Source organism: Plectropomus leopardus, chromosome 1 (assembly GCF_026936395.1).
Source record: "Plectropomus leopardus strain MGB_pleo_1.0 chromosome 1, ASM2693639v1, whole genome shotgun sequence".
Classification (NCBI taxonomy): Eukaryota; Metazoa; Chordata; class Actinopteri; order Perciformes; family Serranidae; genus Plectropomus; species Plectropomus leopardus.
In genome coordinates, this window is record NC_142176.1 from 7,598,016 (window position 1) to 7,623,783 (window position 25,768).

At 39.7% G+C, this 25,768-nt stretch overlaps 1 protein-coding gene across 3 annotated transcripts in view; it reads left to right on the plus strand.

Moving 5' to 3' along the window:
* lrp4 (low density lipoprotein receptor-related protein 4) overlaps positions 1 to 25,768 on the plus strand; it is a 152,304-nt gene that overhangs the window by 63,344 nt on the left and 63,192 nt on the right. For all 3 annotated transcript variants that reach the window (XM_042490760.2, XM_088069824.1, XM_088069852.1), the window contains exon 2: positions 3,231 to 3,377. In XM_042490760.2, coding sequence (XP_042346694.1) covers positions 3,231 to 3,377 — 147 coding nt within the window. The remainder of the gene's footprint in view (positions 1 to 3,230; positions 3,378 to 25,768) is intronic.

Genomic DNA, 25,768 nt, shown 5'->3' on the forward strand with positions numbered 1-25,768 from the left:
GTATTGCACCAGACTGAAAATGAACACTTTCATATAAAAGTAGAGCATTCTACTCGCTCTCATTTTATATTTCTTTATCCTTTTTTCAACCTTCTTGAGATCAAACAGACTGCATTCCCATGGAAACTGCACACTTTGCGGTCCAGCACTGTGTCTAACCTGTGAAAAGACAGCAACAGAAGGTCTGTTTTCACTTACCTCTGCAGCAGCTGATCTTCTAATCTAATCAACCGATCTGGTCCAACCAGCTCTGATCAAGCCGACGACCATCAGTTCTCTGCAACGTGTCTCAAACTTAACAGACTGCTGCTGAGGGGAAAAAAAACAGTTCGCCTGAGCTGCATTTACAGACTCGCCAAAACTTCCTAATTCAGAGAAGAGACACGGATCTCAAGGGGAGACACACACAAGCAAAAAAACTAACAACAAAATTTGATGATCGATAGCTCCTAACTATGAGGAAAATGTGGGCGTTTATGTTTTGAGTGGCACCTAAATGGTTTTCTGTCAGACAGTTAATTTCCCAAAATTATATTTTTTAACTCCCAAACCTCATTAGTCACTTAATTAATCATTATACAGATTGGTGTCAGTACGGTCCAACAACACTGTCATATCGTTTGTTTTTTGAGGACGAGAAAGAACCTTCAGGGGGTAAATCCACTAAATAAATCATTGGCGCTGCTTTTAAAAGGCGCTCGTCCTACTTATCACAAAGGATCTCAGCTGGAAACATCACACTACGTGTTCGCACATGCAAATTTACACAGATTCATAAAACCACCTCACCCTGAGAAGCTAAAACTACCTGAGGCAATACAGCTGTATATTCTTGGTCATAATACTGTCTCTCACTGTGACACATAAAACAAACACGATTACGCTCTGACAGAAGAGATTCTTTCAATAAAAGTCATTCATATGAAGATCAGGTACGTTTATGGCTCTCAGAAGGCTTGTGAAGTCTCATTTCTACACGGTGACGTAGTGTATGGGTATTTCGAGGGTTTGAGTCTGTGGTGCACAACACGTTGGAGTGGTGATAAAGAAGCTTGATGGCAGGAAAAAAATGATGACGTTCAGACTAAACCGCTGCTTTGTCCCCATGTAATATCTTATTATTACTTTAGCTTATTCGGCATATACATTTGGCAGAGATGATTCATTTTTCACTGTTCCGCTGTAGAGACTTGGACATGGGTCAGTTATAAGTTACTAAAATGACTATTACAGATTTTGTTTCCTGGAGAGAAAACTTGACTTGACTTTCTAGTTTTGACCCAGTAAAATCCCAGAAATATGATATCGGGCAGCATTACATACCCACACAGCTGAAATATTTATACACGGCCGCACATTGAAAGGTCACAGCTATTTAAAAACACTGTTATACAGCTTAAAAAAGAATAAGTTCAGCACTGATAAACCTAAAAGACTTGCACTGGACATGCAGCTGCCCTCACACACTTAAGACTTGATTTAGGATTGCTTTGGGACCTACAATGCTCATTTTTATGTTCAGACTTGTATTTTGAGTTTATAACAGGACATATTTATATACTTTAATGTCAAATGACTAAATTTTCCTCATACCGTCTGTGCTGAAACACCTGTATTCACCCTCTGTCTAAAACGCTCAATTTTAGCGCCTGTCTCTTTAAGCCCGTCTCCTGAAAAAAAAAGCCCAGTTTAATTAGTCAGTGTTTTTGGGTCTTCTGAATCTTGGCGTCTTTGAACCATCACTTCAGCTGGAGAATGACTGCAAGAGAGGAAAGTGGCACTTTGTACTGTGAAAAATCACAAATAAAACCCTTTAAACACAGCAGGAATATTATTCGAAATCGAGGAGAAATGAACAGTATTGGCAAACAAAGACTACATGTTTCCCCGATGTTAGCATGTAGCTTCTTGTAGCAGTGCACCTGCAGCCGGGAAGTGACTGTAACCGAGAATAGCAGCACTTTCTACCATGAAAAAAAAAATCATTAAAAGCTTCTAAACACCATTGGACATGTTACAGCAGGAGTATGAATTGAAATTGGGGAGAAATTAGCAACCCAGATTGCATGTTTCCCTGATATTAGCTTGAGGCTACATGTAGCAGTGTACTTGCATCTTGGGAATGACTGTAACAGGGAATTGCGGTTCTTAACACCATGGGAAAAAATACTATTAAAAGCCCCTAAACCGAGTGGGAATATGATCTGATCACATTTCCTTTAGCATGTAGCTATAGGTAGCAGTGTGGGCTATGTAATGTGGACATTGCAGTAACGTGCCTGGAGCGCATGACCATATAAAGAAACCCTACACAAGCAGACATTGTCTCTAAAATAGAAAGGACGTTAAAAACAGAGTATACAAAACAGTCTTAAGTCTGAGATTACTTCTGGGGTTACTTTTACATACGTTTACCTCATTATTAAAAAACTTTGGCCGTGACTAATAAGAACATTCATCATTTTAATATTATATATTTGACAGAGAGTAAGGAAAACGCTCTCTTTAACAAGATTTGACACCTGAGTTTTCTCGATAGACTTAAGACGTGACTCATAATTGCCAAAAACATTATAAAGGGCCACAGTTCAGTTAATTTGATCTTTCTTTGTTGCCATGTTTGTCAGATGAATTTCCTTTAACTTTAGTCCCGTGTAGAGAGACTCTGACAGCCTCCTGTTGTTTCTCAAGCTGGGGAACAGCCATTCATATGAGCTGCACCACCTCTAAATCCCCTGACAAAGTTTTCGGTGTGAACAGTGATTCAGATTCAGTCTGCATAGAGTCCCAGGCAGGTGCGGCATAAATCAAATAGAGAATCACATTAAGGTGCACTAAGCAGATTTTCTGCACACATGGCCGTGGTTTTGAGAATTTTTGTCACACATACAAATGGGGTTAGTAGGAAGTACTAAAGGAGAAATATATTATCTTAAGAAAACAAAGAAAGAAGTCGGTAAAATGACTGTGCATTACAGAAAATGTCCTGCCTGTCTGACTTCTCCATGCAAACCTCCTCTGTTGTGTTATTTGTGTCAGGTTGGGTTCAGAGGCAGGTTGTGGTTTTTGTAATCCGTCCACCTGTTCACCTTCAGTCAGTTATGATGGAAAAAATGAGCCAGTTATGTACAGAATTACTGTTTGTTTATGTAAACTCTATCAACAAAACAAAGTCAGTTAACCGTAACATGTCTGATTAGCTCTAACCCTCTTTTCCTGTTTGTGTGCAGGAGTTCACGGCAGCGCCGAGTGCTCGTGCGGGAGGAACCACTTCACATGTGCGGTCAGTGCATTTGGAGAGTGTACCTGCATCCCGGCCCAGTGGCAGTGTGACGGAGACAACGACTGCGGGGACCACAGCGACGAGGATGGATGCAGTGAGTTTGAAATCTTTGTCAATCTCTCTGCTTTTACCTCTCTGCTCTCACTGTGACTTACTCTCACATTCATTAACTCTGAATCGATCCAATTTGAAACTTGTCCAAACTGAATCTGAAGCCTGGTTATTGGCTTTGATGTGATTGCTTGATCCGTGTGTCTGCTCTTAGTTTACTTGGTCCATGTGATCAAGATGAAAACAATGATTGCCCAGTTAGTGACCGATGAAGTTGGACAGAGAGTTCTGCATTTCCAAAAGATTTAAATACAAACTTTTGTCTCTGATTTCAAAACATTTGTCGAAATTGATTAGAGAACCTGATGTGTGATCCGTCAGCTTCTTACTGAAGGCTACTAGAAGTTGTTTTTACTGAGGTTTTTTTCTGTCCTTCCTTGATTAATACAAGCATGTTTTTTTCATTAAATAGAAGTAGCCAAGCATCTCATATGTTAAATGATATTTAAACAAAAACATCTTTGAAAGATTTTAGTCGAAATAAAAAAATGTTTTAAATCGTAAAAACAAAGGACGTGATCAAATGAAGCAAAGGTCGAAACACTTTGGGAGAAAGAAGGAAACCACCTGGCAGTGGCCAGCAGTATGTTGTTGTCATTTAGCACTCTTACTGATCTTGTTGTGACGTTTTTTCCGCCCCTCCTCCACTGTAATTGGAAATGATAGTGATAGTGATGAGCGCAGCATTATACCCAAAATGAAACATTTTTCAACTCTGGGCTACTATCAAAAGCGTCAAATGTGTGGTGCTTAGCACAGAATAGACGCTCACATGTATATTATAGCTGTGTGAAGGACTGATACCCTCTGGTCAATTGGTTGAGATGCTCTTGTTTTGGTTGGAAAATCTCCAGTGTTACTTTCATCTCTTGTGTGTCCACCAAAGCATTTTTCCACCTAAAAATGCCAGATGATCTTATGCAATTCCCAGCTGGGAGCAGGGTATATGAGACATTTTTGTGTTTGTTTGTTTTAAGCAGAGATGCTCTGGGTCCCTCAATCTGATATTATATTGAGTATTTGCAAAATTTAAAACTAAAGCACAAAGTAGCAGCAAGCAGTACATTGTTGTTGTTTAGTACATGTACCAAACTTGTCATGGTATTTGTCCGGCCCCTCCTTCACTGTAATTGAAGGGCTGGGTACAAATTGACAGTGATGAGCACAGCTTTTTAGCCAAAGCTGAACATTTTTTGACTCTTGGCCACCAGAATAAAACACGGAATCTGCAGTGCTGAGCACAGAGTCGAAACTCGAAACATCATCATGTTGCTTGTGTTTGCAACATGGCATAAATACACAGCACTCCCATTGCAAAGAATTAAAGAAATGCTGACTTCAAGTAAAAACACTTTGGTGAACATACAACACTTCAGGTTGAGTGCACTCAGTGTGCTGTGGCTGATGTAGTTAATCAAGAGATGCACATTTTCTTTTTCCCTATTGGCCAATCACTTGGTTTCAGAGTAGGTAACATTTTGGTTGACCAGGATTTTTTTTCTTTGTTGATTACAATCCTATAATCTGTATCTAACCATTTGGTATGGGCGATTATAGATGGATATTAAATATGTAGTAATGTAATTTTGATTTTAAATATTTTTCAATAAAAAACCTAACTTAAAGTTGCTGGTTGAAGCAGATGATAATTTGTGGTTGTAAAAAATAAATCAGCAGTATTGTCTGAATATCTCCCCTTGAGCAAGGCCTTAAACTCCCACCACTTAACCAAGGCTCCGGTTGTGTTTGGCAGCTCCCCGGTGCAAATTTGCGTAAAGTGCGTGACTTCTGAATTTTTGCCTAGAAAGGTACAAGTGTGTTCAGGCAGAGTTTTCCTGCATAAATAGTCCAGAATAGCGAGAAAAAAATATAATTGGGCCCATATGGATCCCATCATCACCCAGTGAAACAGTGAATGGGTCACTGGTCCAGGCGGGGTAGTATTTCTGGTGCAGAGGCAGAGCGAGGCGCTCTGCGTGGTGTATGCCCCGTGCAGAAAAATGCTTGAGTGACTTCTGGCACCAGACGGCGTTTGGCTGGAGGGAAGTCTTGGCAGCGGAGCCAGACAGGAGTATTTTCCTGCAGAGCATGTCAAGTGGAGGAGATCTTCACCGCTCCTCTTTTACACTTCTGTGTATCGATGTGAAATGTCAGTGTGAGGGTCTTCTTTTTTTATTTTTTCTCCTGCTGGCTCATAGAGTAGAGAAGTAGATGCTGCCCTTTTGTTTGACACTTCCTAAGCCTCTTTGAGGGGTGTGTACTTGTGTTTGTGTGTGCGTTGATGTTCTGTCCCCATCAGTCTTCCTCTGTCACATTAAGCTAGTTAGGGGTTGGGAGAGGGGATGCTAAGTGTTATTGATCTCTGGCCAGTTGAATGTTCAGTGAGCCTGATTGCCACGTATTGATCTGCACAGCGTTACTTATTTAAGGAGACACATGGAAGCAGCTGACAGATATGCGAGCATCTAGCTGGACCCTCCTAATCCATTAGTAATGTCTGATCGATTCGCTGGTCCACCGTTCTGCAGCCGAGCGCTCCTCCTTTTGGACTCACTCCAGTCAGTCTGGTAACCACAGAGCTCATATCACAGATTCGTGTTGGGTCTCCCTAAAAAATCGAACATGGAAGGTTTTTTTTTTTTTTTTCATTCAGTGCATGCTTCAGCGAGCTCCATGACCATCTCAGCCTGTACTCTGTGTGCACGTTCATGAGTTTCCAATTTTTATGATAGCATACACCTTTGTAAGAATGTAGAAGAAAAATCCTTAATTGTTTTGGTTTGCTGAAAATAAGAAGTTGGACTGAGTGTTAAGGTATGGACTAGTTTTATTTCTAAAGCTTGGAAAGTCTAGATTGAATGATACATACATACAAAATATGATCAGTTTGTTTGTTATGTAAGTATGAAGGCATACAAAACATACCACGTTATTCAAGTTTCCAATCATCTGTATATTTGGTCTCACACCTATGTTCACTGAAATTAATAGCGTGCTTTGTATGCCAGTTTAGGCTGTGCATCTGTTAATACTGCACTGATATCAGAATACGGACCCCTCCATTTGAATAGCTTTTTGTCATTGGAAATAATTTAGTTCATCTGAATGTCAATATATTTTAGCACCATAAGGTTGTACATGTTTTCCAGTATAATTTTATGAGGGTAAATTTGAGAGCTTATCAGTAGTCAGGTAAAACTCTTTTGAAAATCTTTAGGGACGTCTTGTCACAGTTGCAGAAGTACCAGCAGGACAAGGAGCCAATTTAGGTCACGGTTTTACTAGCACACCTATACTGCCTTAGCTGGTTTAAACAGCCTCTATTCAAAAAATTCCATCTCAAACAGGGAGTGCTTGGATCAATTTAATTGTACGGTAAATTAGAGCTTTTCTTAAAGATTTGAAAATTGTGGCTTCCTTTGGTTCGGATTCATAAGTAGGAAACAACCAAAGAAACAAATTATGTCTATATGGGGACTTCTGCATGTTTGAGTGTCTTTTGGTACTGACACAATGATTTACCAAAAAAAATGATACTGACTGAATAGTCAGGGCATTTATAAAGCAAAAGTACAATCTGGAGATAAATCTGAAGGGGTCATAAGATGGGTAAAAAGAAAAAAATGAAACAGGTATATATTTTACAAAATTACATTCATTTTCGGAAATTTTGCATCTTAAGTTTATTTTGCTATTTAGCTCTATTTAGCTCTATAGGCCTTTGAAAATCTTTTAAATGAAACAATCTATGAAGAAAAATTGATCTCTACACCTTTGGACTGCTCAGAACTAAAGTCTTAACTACTCATTGTCTTTTTGTATGAGGGTTGTTGCCTGATATCAGACAGAATTATCAACTCCTTACTCTCTGTTTCCATCATCAGCATCAGAATCAGTCAAGTTGAACTCAGTGGACACATGAAAAGGTCTGGATCCAGACAAGATGGATCGTAAATAGAAGCTAAAATAGCTAGTAAATAGCTGATTTGTTTTAAAGGGACCTAAGGAAAAAAGATTTGGAACTACAGTTATAGTCTTAATAATGTATCAATTAATCACCCATAGATACAGTATGAACACATTTGTAAAGATCAGGCCAGAGCAATTCAGTAGACTAAGGCTTCAGATTTTAATAGTTCCCAGGTATATAAGATCAATTTTCTAAAGTAACAAGCAAACAATTTGAATGAAATTCTGTGTGTTTGCGTGGTGCGATTGTGTGTCACTGAAGAGACTCGAGGCCCATATGACCCTGTTCCTATTAGACTGATTGAATTAAAAAAGTAAACATGGAGGAATGAAATTTTATGTTTTTTAACAACATCTTCTAAACACAGTGAAAAATTGAATTTATGGAGTCCCAGTTTCAATACATGACGCAGAGAGAGCACAACCGAGCAGCAACGTTAGACGTGTATGACTATGAGAATGCAGAATTACAATGAACAATCGCACAGAAAAGCACAGACAAATACCTCTTTTCAGCACAATTGTAGCACTGTAGTTTGTGGCATCCAGACTTTGTTTGAACTCTAACGTAATTAGCATTTATACCAATTGAACAATTTCTAGAGAAAGCACAATTGTCCTGAATCACAATGAAGGAATGTGTCTCTCTGTGTCTGTGTATGTGTTTGTGAGTGAGTGTGTGTGTGTGTGTGTGTGTGTGTGTGTGTGTGTGTGTGTGTGTGTGTGTGAGAAACCCAGGAGAATAGGAGCGGAGGCAAAGTGGTCGGTTGCGGCTATGAAGCTATCCGTGTAAACTTCTGATCTAATTACGATGTGGGAATCATGTGGAAATTGTGTAGCGCAGATGTGGCTATGCGTGTGCTTGTTTCATGTGTTTGCGTTCTCCCGTATAAAGTTTCATAGCTGCACGGAGACCAGAGAGGGAGTGGAGAAGAGTTGATGAGGAACTTAAAAGAACATGCATGAATTCTCTTTGTACAGGCTCATGTGTGTGTGTGAGTGAAGTATGTGGTGTTGTTAATGTAAGTGTAGAAACTCAAAAGGAGGTGCTGGCGTGTGACGGTGGAGGAGGAAATGATCTTTACAGCCGGCCGCTGTCCTCCTCGCCCCTCATGTAACATCTGCCTGTTTGCAGTGCACCACACTGGGTAGAGGGAGGCGGAGGTGAAGGGTGCTGGCTGATCATAAATCTACCAACTTAAAAACAAACATCTGAAGAAGTTCAAGGACCACACAGTGTTTCTCAATTTTATCTCCATAATTTACTATCCTGTATTTTTGTTGATCATTTGTTAAATGTCTGAACTAAATTACCAAATGTTATGAATATTATTCCAACTCTTTCAGGCAACCATTGGTTCCCCTTAATTTCCTTCAAAATATGAGAACCAATTAGTTGATAAGTCTTTTAAATGTTGTCTTTTCCTGGTTGCATTGCCGTAAAATTATGTTTAAGGTTCAAAGTTTAATGCAATGTAATTATTAATGTAATTATAGTAATTTGAATTTTCTGAACCTCTCAGATCATTGCCCATTAATGCCATTTTATCTACATTGCTAATGTTTATTTATCAAAATTGTAAAATTAAGTGAAAGCACCAAAGTCCAAAGTTTCAATATTGTTGCAGTATTAGTATTGAGATATTTGGTCAAAAATGGTGATATTTGATTTTTCGCCCAGCTTTATACATAAGTTAATTTTGTATAACTCTTTGTAACTCTGTGTTGACGTTTGTTTTACATGGACACAAATGCTAGTCTCCTGGGCTAAAGTCCTATGTTTGTTTGACCCATTCATTCACCCTGCCTCCTCCGTACGTGGACTTTGTCGCTTTTTATACAGCGTCACCTGAATTTTGCCCTGGTCATAGTTGCTACAGCTACTAGAGTTTGCCTAACAGTATAAAAAGGGGTCGTAATAAGCTGCTCGTACTAAATGATCTATGAGGTTGTTGAGGGGAAGGACAGTCTCGATAATACAGCAGATTGATTAAAAAATGCATTGTTCTGAGGTTGTTTGGAGTGAATATAGCCAAATGAACATGTTGTAATGGCAGATGTCCTTCTCTCCAACTAAAAGTTGAGCCAGGTTTTAATTTTTTGGCGTAAGACCTTTTGCCCTCTACGTTTGCACCCCTGCTGGCTCAACAGACTGCCATTATTTGAATTAATGAGGAGGCTTATTTTTGAGGAGGCTTTTTTTTTCATTCAGGACTAAAGTCGGTCTGGAGATGTGGCACCGCATGCACAGATGATGTCTGCGAGCCACGGATCAGAAAACAGCACAAAAAAGAATGCGTGGCACAAAAGATGTGGCAAAGAAAGATTAGATGACTTTAATATTGAGTTTTCTGACTGAAAGATGATACAGGTATCTTTGCCTCGCAGCCGATGAGCAGGAAGTGCCTGTTACAGGGTCACACATCTCAAGGACAGGACACTAATTAGCCCTGATGAAATTTAATGCAGGCATAACTCACAGACGTTTCATCAAATTGATAACACCCCTTTTTTCATTGATCCAGCTGTCTGAGCTCAGGGGGCGTACACAGCTCCGAGTGGCACATGGTCAGAATAACACACTCGACTATGTTTGATTGCCGGCCAAATGTATGAGCTGCGAGAGACTCTGACATGAAGCATGGCTCCATTAGAGGGATATATGTTTATGTTCTTGGCAGTCAGCGCCACATCCATAAACCCTCATAAGGCGAAGGAAGGTTACATGCTGCCTTTGTGAATGTGGTTCCTATGGAAATGGCTGTGTTCGCTGTGTTGAAGGCTGTGCAGTCAGAGGAGGCAAACTGAAGTGGAAATCGACGAAAAAAGGGAGAAGGACAAAGAAAAAAAGAAATGAACAGGAAATTGCTTCATGTTGTGGTCAGTAGGCTCTCTGCGGTAGTCGTTGTTACCGGTGTTACACAGCGTTTGAGCACACATCTATTGTGCTGTGCTTTTTTCTATAGAATAAAACTCATTCAGTTCATTTTGTGTGTCAGCGCCAACTTTCATCAAATACAAAACTCTAGTCTGAAAATGGACACTGCAATTACAAACCGAGTCTTTGCTTAATAGAGCAGCAACACGCGTCAAACATCCGCCTCTAGCATGACATATAATATACGCATCAGCAGTGCTTTATAAACAATAACAAAGGCATAACATGTCAATCACAGTCATTTACTGTCTCTGTTATATGCAGCTGATCTTGTTGTCTACTCAGAGGGTAAGGAGCTCCCATTGTTTTCCCAGTTTGTGGACATTTACAGCTGCTGATCTTTGAATTAGCTGCTATGCCTATAGATCCTTTTTAAGTCTCCCTCGCACACATTAACACATCATCAAGGAGTCACACTCGTGCCGCCCACGGTCACATCTCTCCAGCTTTATATTTACGGAGACCAATCAGGCCCTCAGGAAGTGTCCCGGGCTTTAAAGCCGATTTGACATAGCAGCTAAACTCTGTGACCATAACCTCTGGGTTGCTTACATGATACTGCTGGATCCCAAAAACTTTTTCCTATAGACTTACTCTGAGAAAGAGACATCTTTAAATCAGTGAATGCTTTTTTTTGAACGGCACAACCACAAAATGAATGAATGAAAAAAAAAAGCTAGCCAGTTCAGCCAGCGGAAGTTAGCTGCTTTGCTGGCAAAGTTTCAAGTACACTTACTTTACTGGCTCAACGATGTGGGAGATTTGGGTAATTTTATACCAGGAAAGTTGATCTGATTTGGCTTCATGTGCCACAGAGGAATTTTGATAGGAATGAACGGGGCCCCGCCTCCAATGCTGTATCCAGCTCTCTTTAAACATCCACGTATGCAATTGCTGACACTGATTTTGCCACATTTTTTTGTGAAAATTTCCTCTTCTAGTGACTCTAATGACTTTTATCTCGTAGAGTTTCAAAACTTAAACTGTGTTGACATACATTTGTTTAGATATTTGTGTTAAATTCAGTTCCACGTTGTACGTTAAAAGGTCCTAGAAGTCTTAAAGGTAATGTTTTCCCTCTTTTTATAACCTAAAGTCTATTTCTGACCAACAGAACTACATTTATATTTTTAATGTCTATCCAATATGAACCCAGAACAATATTTTCTTTTGGACGTGGCCTTCTGAACTCTGCAGATAGCCTGAAACTGAACAAGCAAACAGTCTAATTGAGTTTGACTAATGTTTTTGTCTCCTTTCATATCTAATCTGGTTCTCAGTTTTCCTGATCTCTCCTCCTAGTTCAAGGCAATAAAAGGTATTAACGTGCTGATAAAGGATGTTCATAACAACAGTAACCAAAGCAGATAAGACTCGATAACCTTGGAAGACTCATACATCTTCTGCTATTTCACCATGCGTCTCCTCCCACCTCCTCCTCCTCCCCCGCTGTTTTAGATCATCCTTCAAGTTATTTCTCTCTCTCTGCATTTCACTTAGATTGTAGAAAGCAGGACACGCACGCACACACACACACACACACACACACACACACACACACACACACACACACACACACACACACACACACACACACACACACAGTCACTCGCTCACACAGAGATGCATGGGCACACTGTTGGAGTCCTGCTGAGTTGAAAGCAGCTGAGGTTGTGAAAGAGTAAATGCTTTGGGCCAGAGTGAGGAGACGGGGCTGCACCGGAGATATATATGAAGTGTGTGTATATATATATGTGTGTGTGTGAGTGTGTGAGTGAGTGTGTGTTTGTGTCAGGGTGGATGTGAGATGAAATGGAAGAGAGAAATCTCTGTTGTGCGTGATTGAAAGCGCTGCATGAGGTTTGTCGTTCTCTGCTGTCAGCTCACACAAATCTGTGAGGTTTGGGAAATGGGTGTGCACTTTAAACGCAAATACACACACTCACAGACGTATATACACACACTCATGCACACTTATGAGGACCCTCTATTGGATGCATCGCAGGGTATCTGTCGGGTATAGCAGGGCCTCCTGGTGGTGTTATATTCACCACATGAGAAGGATCCGTTTGAACGTCCCTCTGGCTGAGTATTCACTGTTTCGTAATTGTATATTGTCTGAAAGCCCATGAATTCTCACCTATGCTGAAGTTTGAGGAAGTTACTTTTTACAGAACTACATTTGTTGTTTCGATAACCACAATCTTGAATGCAAGAAGCCAAAAATCATTCCCTGTTTCTGAAAACCCTTTCTTTACAGAAATGGTGAAAGAAAAGTCTGTTTTTGTTGTCAGTTGCTTAGCAACAGTGTTCTCACAATTTAAATCGACTGAATGCAGAGCACAGTGTGTACTTGACTTCCCATTTGGAAACTGCAACCTCTTGAGAGGCGAGCGTCAGTCTTAAAATAAGTGTTTTGAATTGAGGCCTTCAAAAGTATTAAAGTGTGTCAAATGCAGTTTTTCCTTTTCAGACATAAATATCTACGTTTAGAAGAACTCACTCATGGGCACTGATTGTACAATCTCCCTTTTATTTGCTTTTGAAACACTGTTTGACATTTTCTCCAATAACATAAACATTTTCCATTGTATTCAATCATAGAAAAGGCTGTTTTTGACAGCTTTGGCTCGTTTAATGATTCAGTAGGTGCATTTCCACTTATCTGTTTTCATGCAGGTTTTCAATTTGCACATACTTTAGTGGGAACGTCAAAAATTAAGAGAAAAAAGAAAAAAAAAAACCTTAACACTTGGGGGAATGGGAAAAGTTGTTGTATTAATTGACAGCTGTGTGAGCCAATGGGTATGTTCTCTGTCAATGTTGCTGCTCGTGATTGGTCGGACGGCCGAAATTCACCCTGGCTTTGAGTTGATATCATAAGTGCAAGATGGTAGCAGGCGTATCTGAGATATTTTGGCTTCATTTTTGTACAGTGGGGGGAAGCGGAGAAATGCCGTCCATCTTAATATACAGTCTATGTGATTGAGTGGCGCTCGTTTAATTGTCTCATCTTGTCTTCCCCTCTTCTGCAGGTGCACCTTTGTGGAGATGTAGTTCCACCTATTGCTTATCTCAATGAATCAACTTCCAATATTTGCATAACAGTAGTGGATGAAAAAACATAAATGTTCACTTTCTTTTGCAGATTTTTTTTTTTAAAAAAAGGTCCAATTTGCACCACATTTGGATGAAAACCCGACTAGTGTAAACCTCAAAGCACCAATGTTTCTAATGCACAGAATAAGGATCATTGTGGCGTCCATCAGTTTACTTAGTAGAGCGGGCGCCCCATGTGCAGAGGCTGTGTCCTCGCTGAAGCGGCTACAGATTTGACACACCTTTGCTGCGTACCATCTAACACCTGTCCTTCAGAAAAAGACAAAAACTCACCCAACAAAACACCCCAAAAATGATCTTGAAAAAAAAAAAAAAAAAAATCCAGGCTGCAAAACTGGGGCATTTCGCGAATCTCATGATTTTCTCACAGGTTTGATTTTTCTGACAGAAATCTTGACAAATCTTATCTCTCTTGATTTGAGCTTTTCAGCAGAGTAACTCTAAAGGTAGACGACTTTAATCTCCAGATGTTAGTCTTAAACCCTGTGTGTGCTGCAAAGTCTTTGAAGAGTAAGTGGGGCTTTTGAACGGCTTAAGATATGTGTCTGGCTTAATAACCTAAGTCTCATCGTGACCTTTGAGGCTGGATCAAACTAGTCCCCTGAACAAAACAAGTGAGAAATGACCGCAGCGTCCTTGCTCTGAAAGTCTTAAACTCAAACTGGCTCTCACAAGGGCATTGATACAAACTCACATACACACATAGAAACCACCAAAAAATAGAAAATGCCCTCTCTGTCCTTTAATCTACCATGCTCTGCAGTCTTAGCCAATCAGAGAGAGGCTGTGACCGCGGGAGCTCAGCTGATCCGAAACCAAGAACGGAGAAGATTAGGACCCCATTCCCTCCTTCTCTATGTGTCAATTTCTCCCTCTGTCCCTTCATCTCCTCCTCCCTCCCTACCTCTGCCCTCTGACCACGGGAAACCTGCAGACCCAACTCACTCCTCTTTTTACCAGAAGCTTTCTCATTTATTTCTCACTATGTGGTTGAGTTTGTTCCTTAGTTTGTCTGTCTTCCTGTCTCTTTCTGCTTGTTTTTTTTTTTTTCAACTTTCTTTCACTCTTTCTGTCTCAGGATATGACCGTAGCTGTTTGGCCACATTAGCATAATCCTCCTCCCCTCTTTCTTCGTTCTCCCAATGCTCGCTCCGTCCTCTCCTCCGCCTCCTTCCTAAATATTTACTCCCTGCTCAGTAAATGAGGGGAGCACACTTGTTCACACAGAAGAGGACATGATTAGAGGCTGATTGAGGGCACAGAAAGAGACAGAAATGAGAAGAGAGACAAAGAGCGTGTTGGTCCGGGGCCTGGCTTTACTTTCTTTGTAAATCTTGTGTGAGCTTGTTTGAGTAGGTTTTAAATGTGTTCTGTGTGTTTTTAAACACAACAGAGATGATGGGTTAAGGTTAAAAAGTGCAATTTGAATCATTATATTGCATACGTACATGATTAAATGTACTCAACAGATTTCCCGATATTTAAAAAAAAAATGTCTGTTTTACCCTTTAATGTGAAAAAAGAAAAAGGGTGGAGGACATTAGTTGGTTGGAAGTGATTTTTTATTATTTTCAGAAACTGACACTTTTGGCTCTTTGCTCGGCAAGAGTAATGTCCTATTATATACCTCGTAAATTGTCTTTGTCTTGTAAATCAATCTCAATCCCTTAAAATAGGTTACTTTTGACAAGTAAATGAATTGGACATTTATAGTTGAAAAATAAAACTTGTTAGTTTTCTTTAGTGAAGGAACTATGTCATGGATAGAGTGTGTAAAATAACGGATGTAGTTAACATTAAGCCTCCCATTGATTTGTGGACTGTGGTTTTGATGCCTTGAGTCTGGCATTTTTGGCTGTTGCCATCTTGGTTTCTTGGAGCCAAAAGTGAAGATATTTGGATGGGATGGTGGAGCTGTGGAGGAGCGAGGGGTGGATACGATTCAGAGGCTGTGCTCGCCCAGCAGACAGCCTATCACTCAGGTAACCCCACCCTTAAATATGCCTAACTGTAAGCCTTAATAAAATGTGAACAGGTGAGTTATATAGAAATTCACCCCTCGTAAAACTGTCATGAATCTTGAAGTCGGCTATAGACACAACTTTTATGTACCAGGCTGTAAACATGTCTATTTCTGCTGCAGATTTTGGCATTTTAACATTGGGGTCTTTGTGGATTGACTCGCTTCTGTAGTCAGCCCCAAGTGGCCATTTGATGAACTGCATTATTTTTGTAATTTTTGCATTGGCTTCATTTTTTAGCCCCAGATGTTGGTTGTGGAGCTCCCGCTTCAAGTATTGTCAGCCCATTAAATGGCCGTTATCAGCTGTTATAGGGAGCACAGATATTTATGTTAATCATTAAGTGGCATTGTCATCTGGCCATTATTATTATGACATGAGCAAGCGAGGAAGTCAGGTGATTTCGTATAGAGAGCGACAAAGTCCACGTAAGGAAAAGATCTGGTTCAAGCAAACACATCTTTCCTCTAGGCCTAACCACGTCATTTTGGCGCCTGAACCTAACAAGAGAAAGTGTGAAACTTAACAGCATTTGATATGCACCTTCTGGCCTACTGGCAGGTGCAGTTTGCCTCATCTAAAGAACTGTAATAGCAATGATAACAAATGATAATGGCTCATTAGACTTGGGTGGTATCAAATTTTTTCATACTTTCAGATCTTCCTGACAATTTTACGGAAGAGGACTGTATTTTTGTTTAAAAAAAATAAATGATTAAATAAAACCGTGCTGCCAGGGTCACCAGAATCAATGTTGCTCGGATTTGTTATATTAAAAAAATCAATAAGATCTTAAAGATATACCATGCACAATTTTATTAAATTCAGTGTTTATACTGATACAGAAGTAATCCCTCTCAGTCATCACGTATAACCAGGTGAGGTCAGGGCTTTATGAAAGAAAAATGTCAAAATGGAAAGGCAAAACACCATACGAGACTTAATCTGGTGTTGGCTTTCACTTTTGCTGGGAGGAATTTTACAATATGACATAGCAAACCGTTTTACATCGATCAGGACTGAGGTGGATATATGACTTAAACAACTTTGTCATTTTCATTACCATCTTCTGACGTCTCTCTAGCTGCTGCATTTTTGCGAGGCAGAGGCAACAAAAATGGATAAAGCGGTATGATTTACAAGTTGCAGCCAGAGATGATGTGTTTTCCCTGTAAAAATCAATCACCCACTAACCGCTCTGGGGATGACTGTGTCAAGCACTTTTCCTCTAGTAATGCTTTTCTTCATTTCTTTATCACTGTAATTTATAATCACGTAACAACAATGCTCGATTTAGATTTCTTGACAGCCAGACAAAATAAACAACTTGCAGACATCACCTCGGGCTCCGAGAACTTGTGGTATGGTACTTGTCATTTTGTTTGACATTTTATAGGCTAAATAATTACAGAACTAATTGAAAATGAAGATTGATTGATTTATTAGCTGCAGCCCCAGACATGACAGCACCTTTTAAAAAGGCAAAAACAATTTAGCTCCTGCCAGGTGGAACTATTGTTAATGAGAAAAACACATGAAATTGGCAGCTTAACAAGGAAATCACCTCAGTATGATTTCATTTTTGCTGATGTTTTACATTTAAATTGCTTCTTTATAGTTAACCCGATTTTTCAGTTTTATATTGAATGAATGAACTTTAGTGACTTGTTGATTGTATCACTCACAATGAGAGCGCACGTTAACTGTCGACGTTGCTGAGGTCTGAAGTAGACAGGTGCATTCATCTAATGTCACATAACCAGACAGACGACCGCAGCTGTTTACTTTGTTTGAATCTGTTTTTGTGTGCCAGTCGAGTGCATGTGCGTGTGCATGTTTACTACCCGCCTGAACTCTTCTCAAACTGCCCTATTATCTAAAATCAAAGCCGCACCGACACACAGTCAATTTTTTGTGTCTCGTGATTCAGTGAAGGTCGCTTTGATCCAGAGTGAGATATTGTGACAACAGCTTGACAGATAATCAGATAATTTTATATGAATATCCATAATAATCACATGAGAATGCTGATTTTGGTGATTCTGATACATAGAGATAGCCCTCAGTCCCCTTTCCTCTAGTCCCACTGTTGGGACAGACTTTTTTAACAGTAGCTCTGCTGACTGGAAGGACATAGCAGCCTATTCGGGATACCAAGGTGACTTTATATGTCCACTCTTCTCTGTAATAATTCCAGTAATGATGGCAGATTTATGAGTTTATTTGCTCTGTGTGAGTTTCCCTAAAGGATATTTCAGGCATTTTCTCCAGTCTTTCTCACAGTCTGTCTCAAGGTTGCCTTGTCGCTTCTTTTGAAACAGTTTCCATTTGGTCTTTTTCAAGCCCTCTTGTTGACGAATATCCTCTTATCCTGTTTTATAAGTGCAAAACTAATTATCCTTGGCCAATAAACATTCAGTAGTGTAAGTATAATCTATGTAAAAGGATGAATTACCGCAGGTGAGTGTCCAAAGGAGACAGGCAGGGTGACATTAGAGAAATTATAACTTCATTCAGCTGGTGAGCAGATAATCGTAATAGTCTTAGAATGTCATCATTAGGCCACGTTGCGCCGAGTATTTTCTGTCATTCAGCCTCTTAAGAAGGAAAATGTGTGGGCTGAATGGATGACAGCACTTGAGCGTTTCTCCGTGGTGTCAAGCACTCAGCAGAGATTTGTCATGGCAACAAGCAAATGTTTCTGCATTAATCTGCCTTGATGGACAGTAAAATGTCTTGTGATGATGTCTGCAGTTCATTCAGCACGAGTACTGTACTTAACCACAGTTTTGATGTATTTGCACTTAAACCCCTCTACATTTCAGAGGGAAATATGATCCACTTTGACCTACTGTGACTACTTATGTTGTGACAAAACAGACAGTGATGAAGAGGAAAATGCTGAATGAACAGTCTTTGGTCACAGGTGTTGAGTTTGATACACCAGACTAGGATAAACACTTTGTAATGAGGTGATAGAGACTGATGTCAGACGCAGAAAGCTAGTAAACAGTATTCTTCAGTGAGTTTTCGATGGGTTTATGAATGTGTTGTCTGAGTGGCTGTGACTGAGGCAGGCGGTCTTTTTCCTGTGGAGGTGGAGGAGGACGGAGAGGGCCCATCACACAGGCCACCGCCGGACACATTGCCAAGAAAAACTCTGCTGGCAGCGCCACGCCGCTCTGACGGACTGAAATATGCGCTGGCTACCGACCAGAGCTGCCTAGAATCAGATAAGCCGCCTCTGTCGAGACCGACTATGAGAGGCAAATAAAGAGCGAGCCGCGCTGGAGAGACTGAGAGGGATGAGAGGAACAGAGGGGATTAGTTTGAGAATGGTGTTTGGGCAGGACAAGTGAGATACTTTCAAATTCTGAAACATAAGGCATTTCAGAATATCAGAATATACTGTACAGAGTTGTTTTACAGTGTTATGATAGGAAACTACATTAGGGATGCATATTGTCTGCTTTCCTGAACCACATTGAACAGACCCTTTATATTTAGATCTTCGTTGTTGCCGGCTTTGTTTTTCTAAAATTGGAAAGCAGAGAAAGAAATAAAGGAGACAGCAACATTCTGGGGAAGCCCAAGAGAAGGGAGGATAGAAATGTGGAAACCAAAGACCAAAGGCAGACAAATTTTTTGGAGCTTAAGAGGAGAATCTCTTTACGTGCAAGAATATGAATAATTTGGTTGCAGAGTGTCAGAGGTATAAAATAAGGGAAGGAATGAGAAACACTTCAGGAATTATTCTCCCTATTTGCTTAGCTTTGGCCCACTCTGCCTGTAGGCCCATTTCAACCCAGGGACATTTGATGATTAAATAAAAATAAGGATTTTCAGTCTAATGAATAAACAATAAACTCAGAAAATGTCAAAAATGTACCACTAACGGTAATATTCATACACCTATTTTCCTTGGTTACAGAAAAATGCAACTGTACAACTTCTGAATTCAAGTTTTCTCTCTTTTTTTCTGTTTTTTTCAACCAAACTAAGCCATCATGAAACAGACTTAAGTCAAACTTGACAGAAACAAAAATTAAACTCTGGGTGTAACGATCCATCGATCTGCATGGATATATATCGATTAAATGTGCAATGACTACATAACATCAATGCAAAGTGTAAACATCGCAGCGCAGATTTCCTCCATCCTCCATGTGGCTGTATATCCAACCCAGAGCGTCTGTTAAGCGTTTCAAAAGCAGTGTCCTGCCAGCTGATACTGTAGACCCCATGAGATTGTGCTTATTTGGTCATTTTTCCTTGATTTTGTGGTCCTTTTTTTTTGATTTAGTGATCCTACCATGGCACTTTGTTGGGCTGCAGTCTGCAGTCCAGCCACGGCGAAGTAGATTTTTGGCCGTTTTTCAGTCAAAAAACCCCCCAAAAGCAACCAATCTTGATAGTCATACAGATAAGTAAAAATAAATCCAGTTACACATAGAAGATTTAGTGAAAAAACATATGGATCTTACTACTTATAGCCTACAAATGAATAATTAATACCTTAATTTAATCATAAACGAAATAGATATGAGAGAAATTAGATTTTAACCGTGTACTTAACAATACAGTGTTGTCAAGTTAAAGATGATCCTGAGTCTGTGCAAGGTGTTTCAATTTGAAAAGTGACCGGACTTAAACCAGCGGTGAGTAAGTCAAAGCATAAATAATAGTAAATTGGTTAAGTTATGAGTAGAAGAACAGTCTGCTAGCCACTAAGCTAATTTCTGCAATGTAAAACGCCATGGGCTTATGCTAAACGAAATCGTATGGTGGTAGACTTTGTAAAATCGTCAAATATAGTATCGTTGTCCAAAGTATCAATATAGTATCGTATCGTGATGAAACTATTAATTTACACCCCTAGAACTTAGTACATCTAAGTCTGAATCTGGGGATTGCTGTAACAATCTCCAAATAGACTATATTACCCCAAAATACCAATTTATCAATAAGTATAAAACTTGTTTGTTTTTCAAAGTAGGAAATGCACACTTCATTATATTGTATTATTGCATTTATAATTTTAGGTGTGGGCTTAGTCCAAATTGACTTGCTGTGCAGACTTTGAGAATGGTATTTGGTTGGACAGGAACGTTTACATACATGCCAAACACTCATGAGACGCAGGCATGTAAGAGGGATATCTCTGCTTCTCAGACTGAATACCTGCTCTACCTGCCAATGCAGAGGTAGAAGAGAAAACATTGTCAGTTTTCAGTCTATCTCTGCGTATTCTCTATATTTTGAAATACCTGTTTGCACTCTTAAACTTCTTAATTCTGTCTATATCTAGAGTTTGTTTATCCCACATCCTGCTCCTGGGAATGAAGTCATGATCTGAAAGGCAGCACATAGAGCTCACAGTGACCTTCAGCAACTTCTTATTCCTTCAGACTTCATGTGAAAAACAATAAGACTTAAGTTAGAGCTTAATACAAGAAAAACATCATTCTGATGTGGCAGCACACCAAGTGGTTTCCTCTGGGTTAGGGGTTCTTAGCAAGAATTTTAAAGAGGAAAAAAGGAAAATGTTTCAACTCCCCAACAAGTTATGCTCAAAAATAATCTCTCATAGAGAAAACACACTCGTCGTTCAGCAAGAGCATATCTGGTATTTTTGCACTTAAGTTATTGATTTTAGGAGTTTCTGCTTTTCACTTCCAAGGTTTTTTTTTTTTTACATTTATTTGTGAGACATGTTTTTCCATCTCAGCAGGTGTGTGTTTGTCTGTGTGTAATGGCTGCAAAATAATAAAACTAGACACAGATCACCAGCGTGAATAAATGTTTCCAGTGGAGACGACAGTAATCTGGAGGTGAACCGACCTGTTCTGGACTGAAAGAGAAAACCTTTATTAAAGCTCCTCCGATGAAATATTCTCGTTAGACTCGCAGCCTCTTGTATGGCTCTCTGGAGTCCACATCTGTTTTTCAGTCAGACAGAGTGTCCCCTCTCTCTCTCTCTCTCTCTCTCTCTCTCTCTCTCTCTCTCTCTCTCTCTCTCTCTCATGTGTCCATCCTCCCATCCGTTGAGCCGGTGTGATAAGCGGTGTTTAGGCAGATATATTGGTCCCATTAGAGCCACTTGATTCAGCTGCTCTACAGTAAAGGGGAGGACATTAACTCTGCTGCTCAAGGCCACTTAAAGACGCACACATACATCTTCCTAAAGACGTGGAACACACACACACACGCGCGCTCACGCTCACACACACACACACACACACACACACACACATGCTCTCTCTCTCTCTCACACACACACACACACACACACACACACACACACACACACACACACCAGCGTATGCAAGTCAGACATGCACATTCTTCTAGATTCAGTAAGCATGCAAAATTGACATTGGCTCATTATTTTCAGTTGTGAATTAAAGAGGAAAAAAACATGATTATTTTGAAAGTGATAATAAAAACACTCATGCACACACACATTTATTCTTATTTTTTATTTGTTCTTGATGCAAGATGACCTTGTTTAGAAAGGATTTAGATTTAGATTTTGCACAGATTAATTTATTTGTGGAAAACAACATTTGCTTTATTTTTAGAGCAGGACCATTCATTAGGAGCACTGTTGGAGTATATGCATACAATTCAGTTGTTCATTGCTCCACACTTGGAGCGCAGAGCGCACTCTGGGCACAGACAGAGCAGAAAAATGTTTGTAACCATTCAAAAAATTTGCTTTCACTCACCTCTGAAAGAGCTGCACCTCTCGTCCATCAATTGGATTTAATAAACTTCAGTAGGTTCAACTGATCATTTATCCGCCCCGTGACTCAAACTCAACAAACTTGTGCTGAGGAAAAACTGAACTCATGAAGATTTTCATACTCCATTCACAGACCCACAAAAACCTCTGAGAGGGGACACAGAATGATAAAAAGGTCCAGATACTGTATCTGGATATATACAGTTACCCTGATATCTAACTGAATACACCATGGTGGAAGATTTTGGCCACATCACCCTCCTCTACAACCCATATTGCATCAGCTCATTGTATAGGGGTCGAGGCAAAAATCTGACAGCAGGACAGAGAAGTCTGCACATTTAACAGGGACATTTTTAAAGAAAAAAGGTTTTCTCTTTCAGTCCAAAACAGGTGGGTTTACCTCTGAGTTACTTTGATGTCCACTGGAAACATTTATGTTAATGTGGACATCTGTGTCCATTTTTGCATTATTTGGCTCCATGCTTGACATAAAAACACAGCTACACACACACAAATACACACAAACCTTTTATGATGGTCTTAAAGCAACTTAAAGAAACAATGTTAGTTTGGCTACATACCACTTAAAAGACAAAACAATTAAAGGTTAAATACAAGGTTAAATAAAGTTGATTTTTTTTTTTCATAATTTGGGTAAACTCTAAAACTGACACACAAAATTAACTCGGCATTCACTGAAGGCTGTGAATGAGCGGTGTTACGGTCAGTACAGACAGGCCTTCAGTGTGTGTGTGTGTTTGGGAATGACCTGTGGAATGCAAGTGAGAATTCTGTAGCTCAAATGAGAAAAGCACATTGGTGAAGGTCAGTGTGTGTGTGTGTGTGTGTGTGTGTGTGTGTGTGTGTGTGTGTGTGTGTGTGTGTGTGTGCGTGTGTGCGTGTGTGTGTGTGTGCGTGTGTCTGTGAGAGAGAGAGACCTTGAATGATCATTCTTGGTTGTGAACAAACTAGTCAAACAATGTAATGTAATACTCAAGCAAATTTTAAGCAAATTTCCAAAAGTTGGATGCATTACTATCATCTGCCACCATTATATGAATATGCTCAAGAGGATGTGACAATATTACATAATTAATCAAGCACCACAGGAGCGGCAAATGGACCAGAATGCAATGCGTTGCGCGTCTGTCGTCAGCAGCCTGTGAAATCTAACACCGTCCTTGATGCGGTTTCGCTGTGGCATAATTCAGTCAGCACTCTTACTTTTTTCTTAACTGGGAAAATATCTACATCATCAATATTGTTGGCAACTTAAGCGCAGGGAGCACACAGAGACTCCCTCTTTTTCTTTTGAGCTGAAAAAACATTCTGAGAAATGTAGGAATGAGACAGGTGGAGGGAAAAAATAGTTCCTGGAATGCAACGAACAACATAATGTTGATAAGGTTGATGTTGAGAAGGCCATTGTGAGTGTGTCAATTAAGTGTGTGTGTGTGTGTGTGTGTGTGAGCCTCGGAGGAATGCAGTGGCAGCAAGAGAAGCAGCGCTGAGCTGAGCAGAATCTGTGCGATAAGAGAGATCAAAGCGCCCAGAGACCTCATCAACCTTCCCAGCATGCTCCCTGCTGATCCACCTGATAGTGCGATACAGGCCCCACCTACTGTGTCCTTGTTTGTGTGTGTGTGTTTGTGTGTCAGTAAGAGAAGGAGTGGAGTATTTATTTGCATACAATTTGCATCTCGCCCAATTTATGTGCCTAAACAATTCCGCACCGTGGACCGGTGTGTGTTTATTTAGCCTGAGCTGCTGCGACGGTTTGCTTATGTTTGCGTGTGTTTGTATGCGTGAGTGTGTGTGAGTCAACACCGCGCTCTCTTCCTCTTCTGATAAGCTGAATTATTTATTGAAATGAAGAGAAGCTGTGTTTTTCTCCTCTCGTTGGTGGAGGCCATAAATCTGCTGATGCGCGGTCAGAGATGCTTCCAAAAAGCATCACACTGCTTCAGTTTGACAAAGAGCGGCTTGTGGTCGGCGTGCAGGCGGCAGGACTCTCTCTGGATGTTTCACTAATGGATCGCTGCGAATTTCACTTCCCGTTAAGTTCTATCTTAACGAGCAGCTCTGCAAATACTGAACTCAAAAATGATTTCATTCAAGCAAAGCTTTGTCTTCTGAAAGTGCATCATGTCGCCTGAGAGGGAGCTGTTAGGGTCAAAGACCCAGTGAGATGAAAAGTACATTTCCCCAGTTTTAGTCCAATATCCCTGTATTAGTTGCTAATCTTATCTCTTGATAAATGCCAAACATATGTCAAAGAAAAATCTGTATCAGAGTACTTTTACATCAGAGTTTTCCTTTCCTTTGAAACAGTTTCAAATTGTTGATGACTCATCCTGCACTCGTCGATGTTTAAAGAAGTTAATTTAATCAAATGAGACTTCGGGCGACTAGCTGGCCACACCAGAAATTGTTTTGTAGAGCATCTTTGGCCACATCAGTCAAATAAAAACCTCACTTCACTGTTTTTGGATTTTAGTAGCCAGCAGAGAAATACAGGGAGAGATAGGAGGAGATATGTTGATAGGTCTCAGTGGTCAAAACCTTTGTTTTCATTTTCAAAACAGTGCGGCAGGGATCTAATTCATTCATCTCTCTGTCGTCCTCCTGATCTAATGGCGAGGGATGTGTTCATGAAGCCAGCTGTTCACTTTAGTTTCTTATTGTGCTTAACTTGCCTGCACACTTTTTAGCTGTCCAATTTAATACAAAGGATTTCATTTTCTGATCTCACTTGTAATAGTACAAATATTCTGTTTCACGTGGATGTACGCCACAATGTAGAAGCTAAAGATGCTCTAGCCTCTGTTTCACTGGGATTTTAAACTACTGGTAGTAAAATGCCAATAGTTGGGATGTTTTATGTGAATTTCTAATAATTTTACAACTTAATTTTGGATTATTCTTGTCAAAATGAAAATGAAAATGTATTCTTAACTCTAGGGCTGCAACTAAGGATGATTTTCATAATCTTTTTAGTCTGCCGATTGTTTTCTTGATTAATCGATTCATTGTTTTATCTCTAAAATACCAGAAAATAGTCAAAAAAGATGACTTAAAAATACAGTTTTCCATTGCTGAAAGTTGGTATATTTAAATTACTCTTTTTATTTATCTATTTAAGTTTTTGTCATTAGTGTCAATCATTTTAGCTCCACTAAATGCAAAACAGCTTTTTGAAAATGATGGATTTAAAAAAAAAAAAAAAAAAGAGTGACCGTGTATTATTGTAACATCAAATCTGAGCATAATAAAAAAGATGCTCAAACGTTGTGTCTTGCTTCAAAGTGGTCGATTTTGGGATGTTTGGCTGCAGACTCTAAATCATCAGATGTTTCGAGCATCTTTGAATGCTCCTGGGAAAGTGAGAAAGTTATTGAAATGTGACAAAAATAATCAGTTTTCTCTTTGTAATGTGGAACGAGTGATCTCAAACACATTTCACATCTCTGTCAGTTGATTTTCACACCAAATGAAATTGAAGTGAAACCAAGTGCTGCCAGGAAGGAAAGAAATAAATGATATATGATTTAGATAAGTGTTTCCAGAAATGCATCATA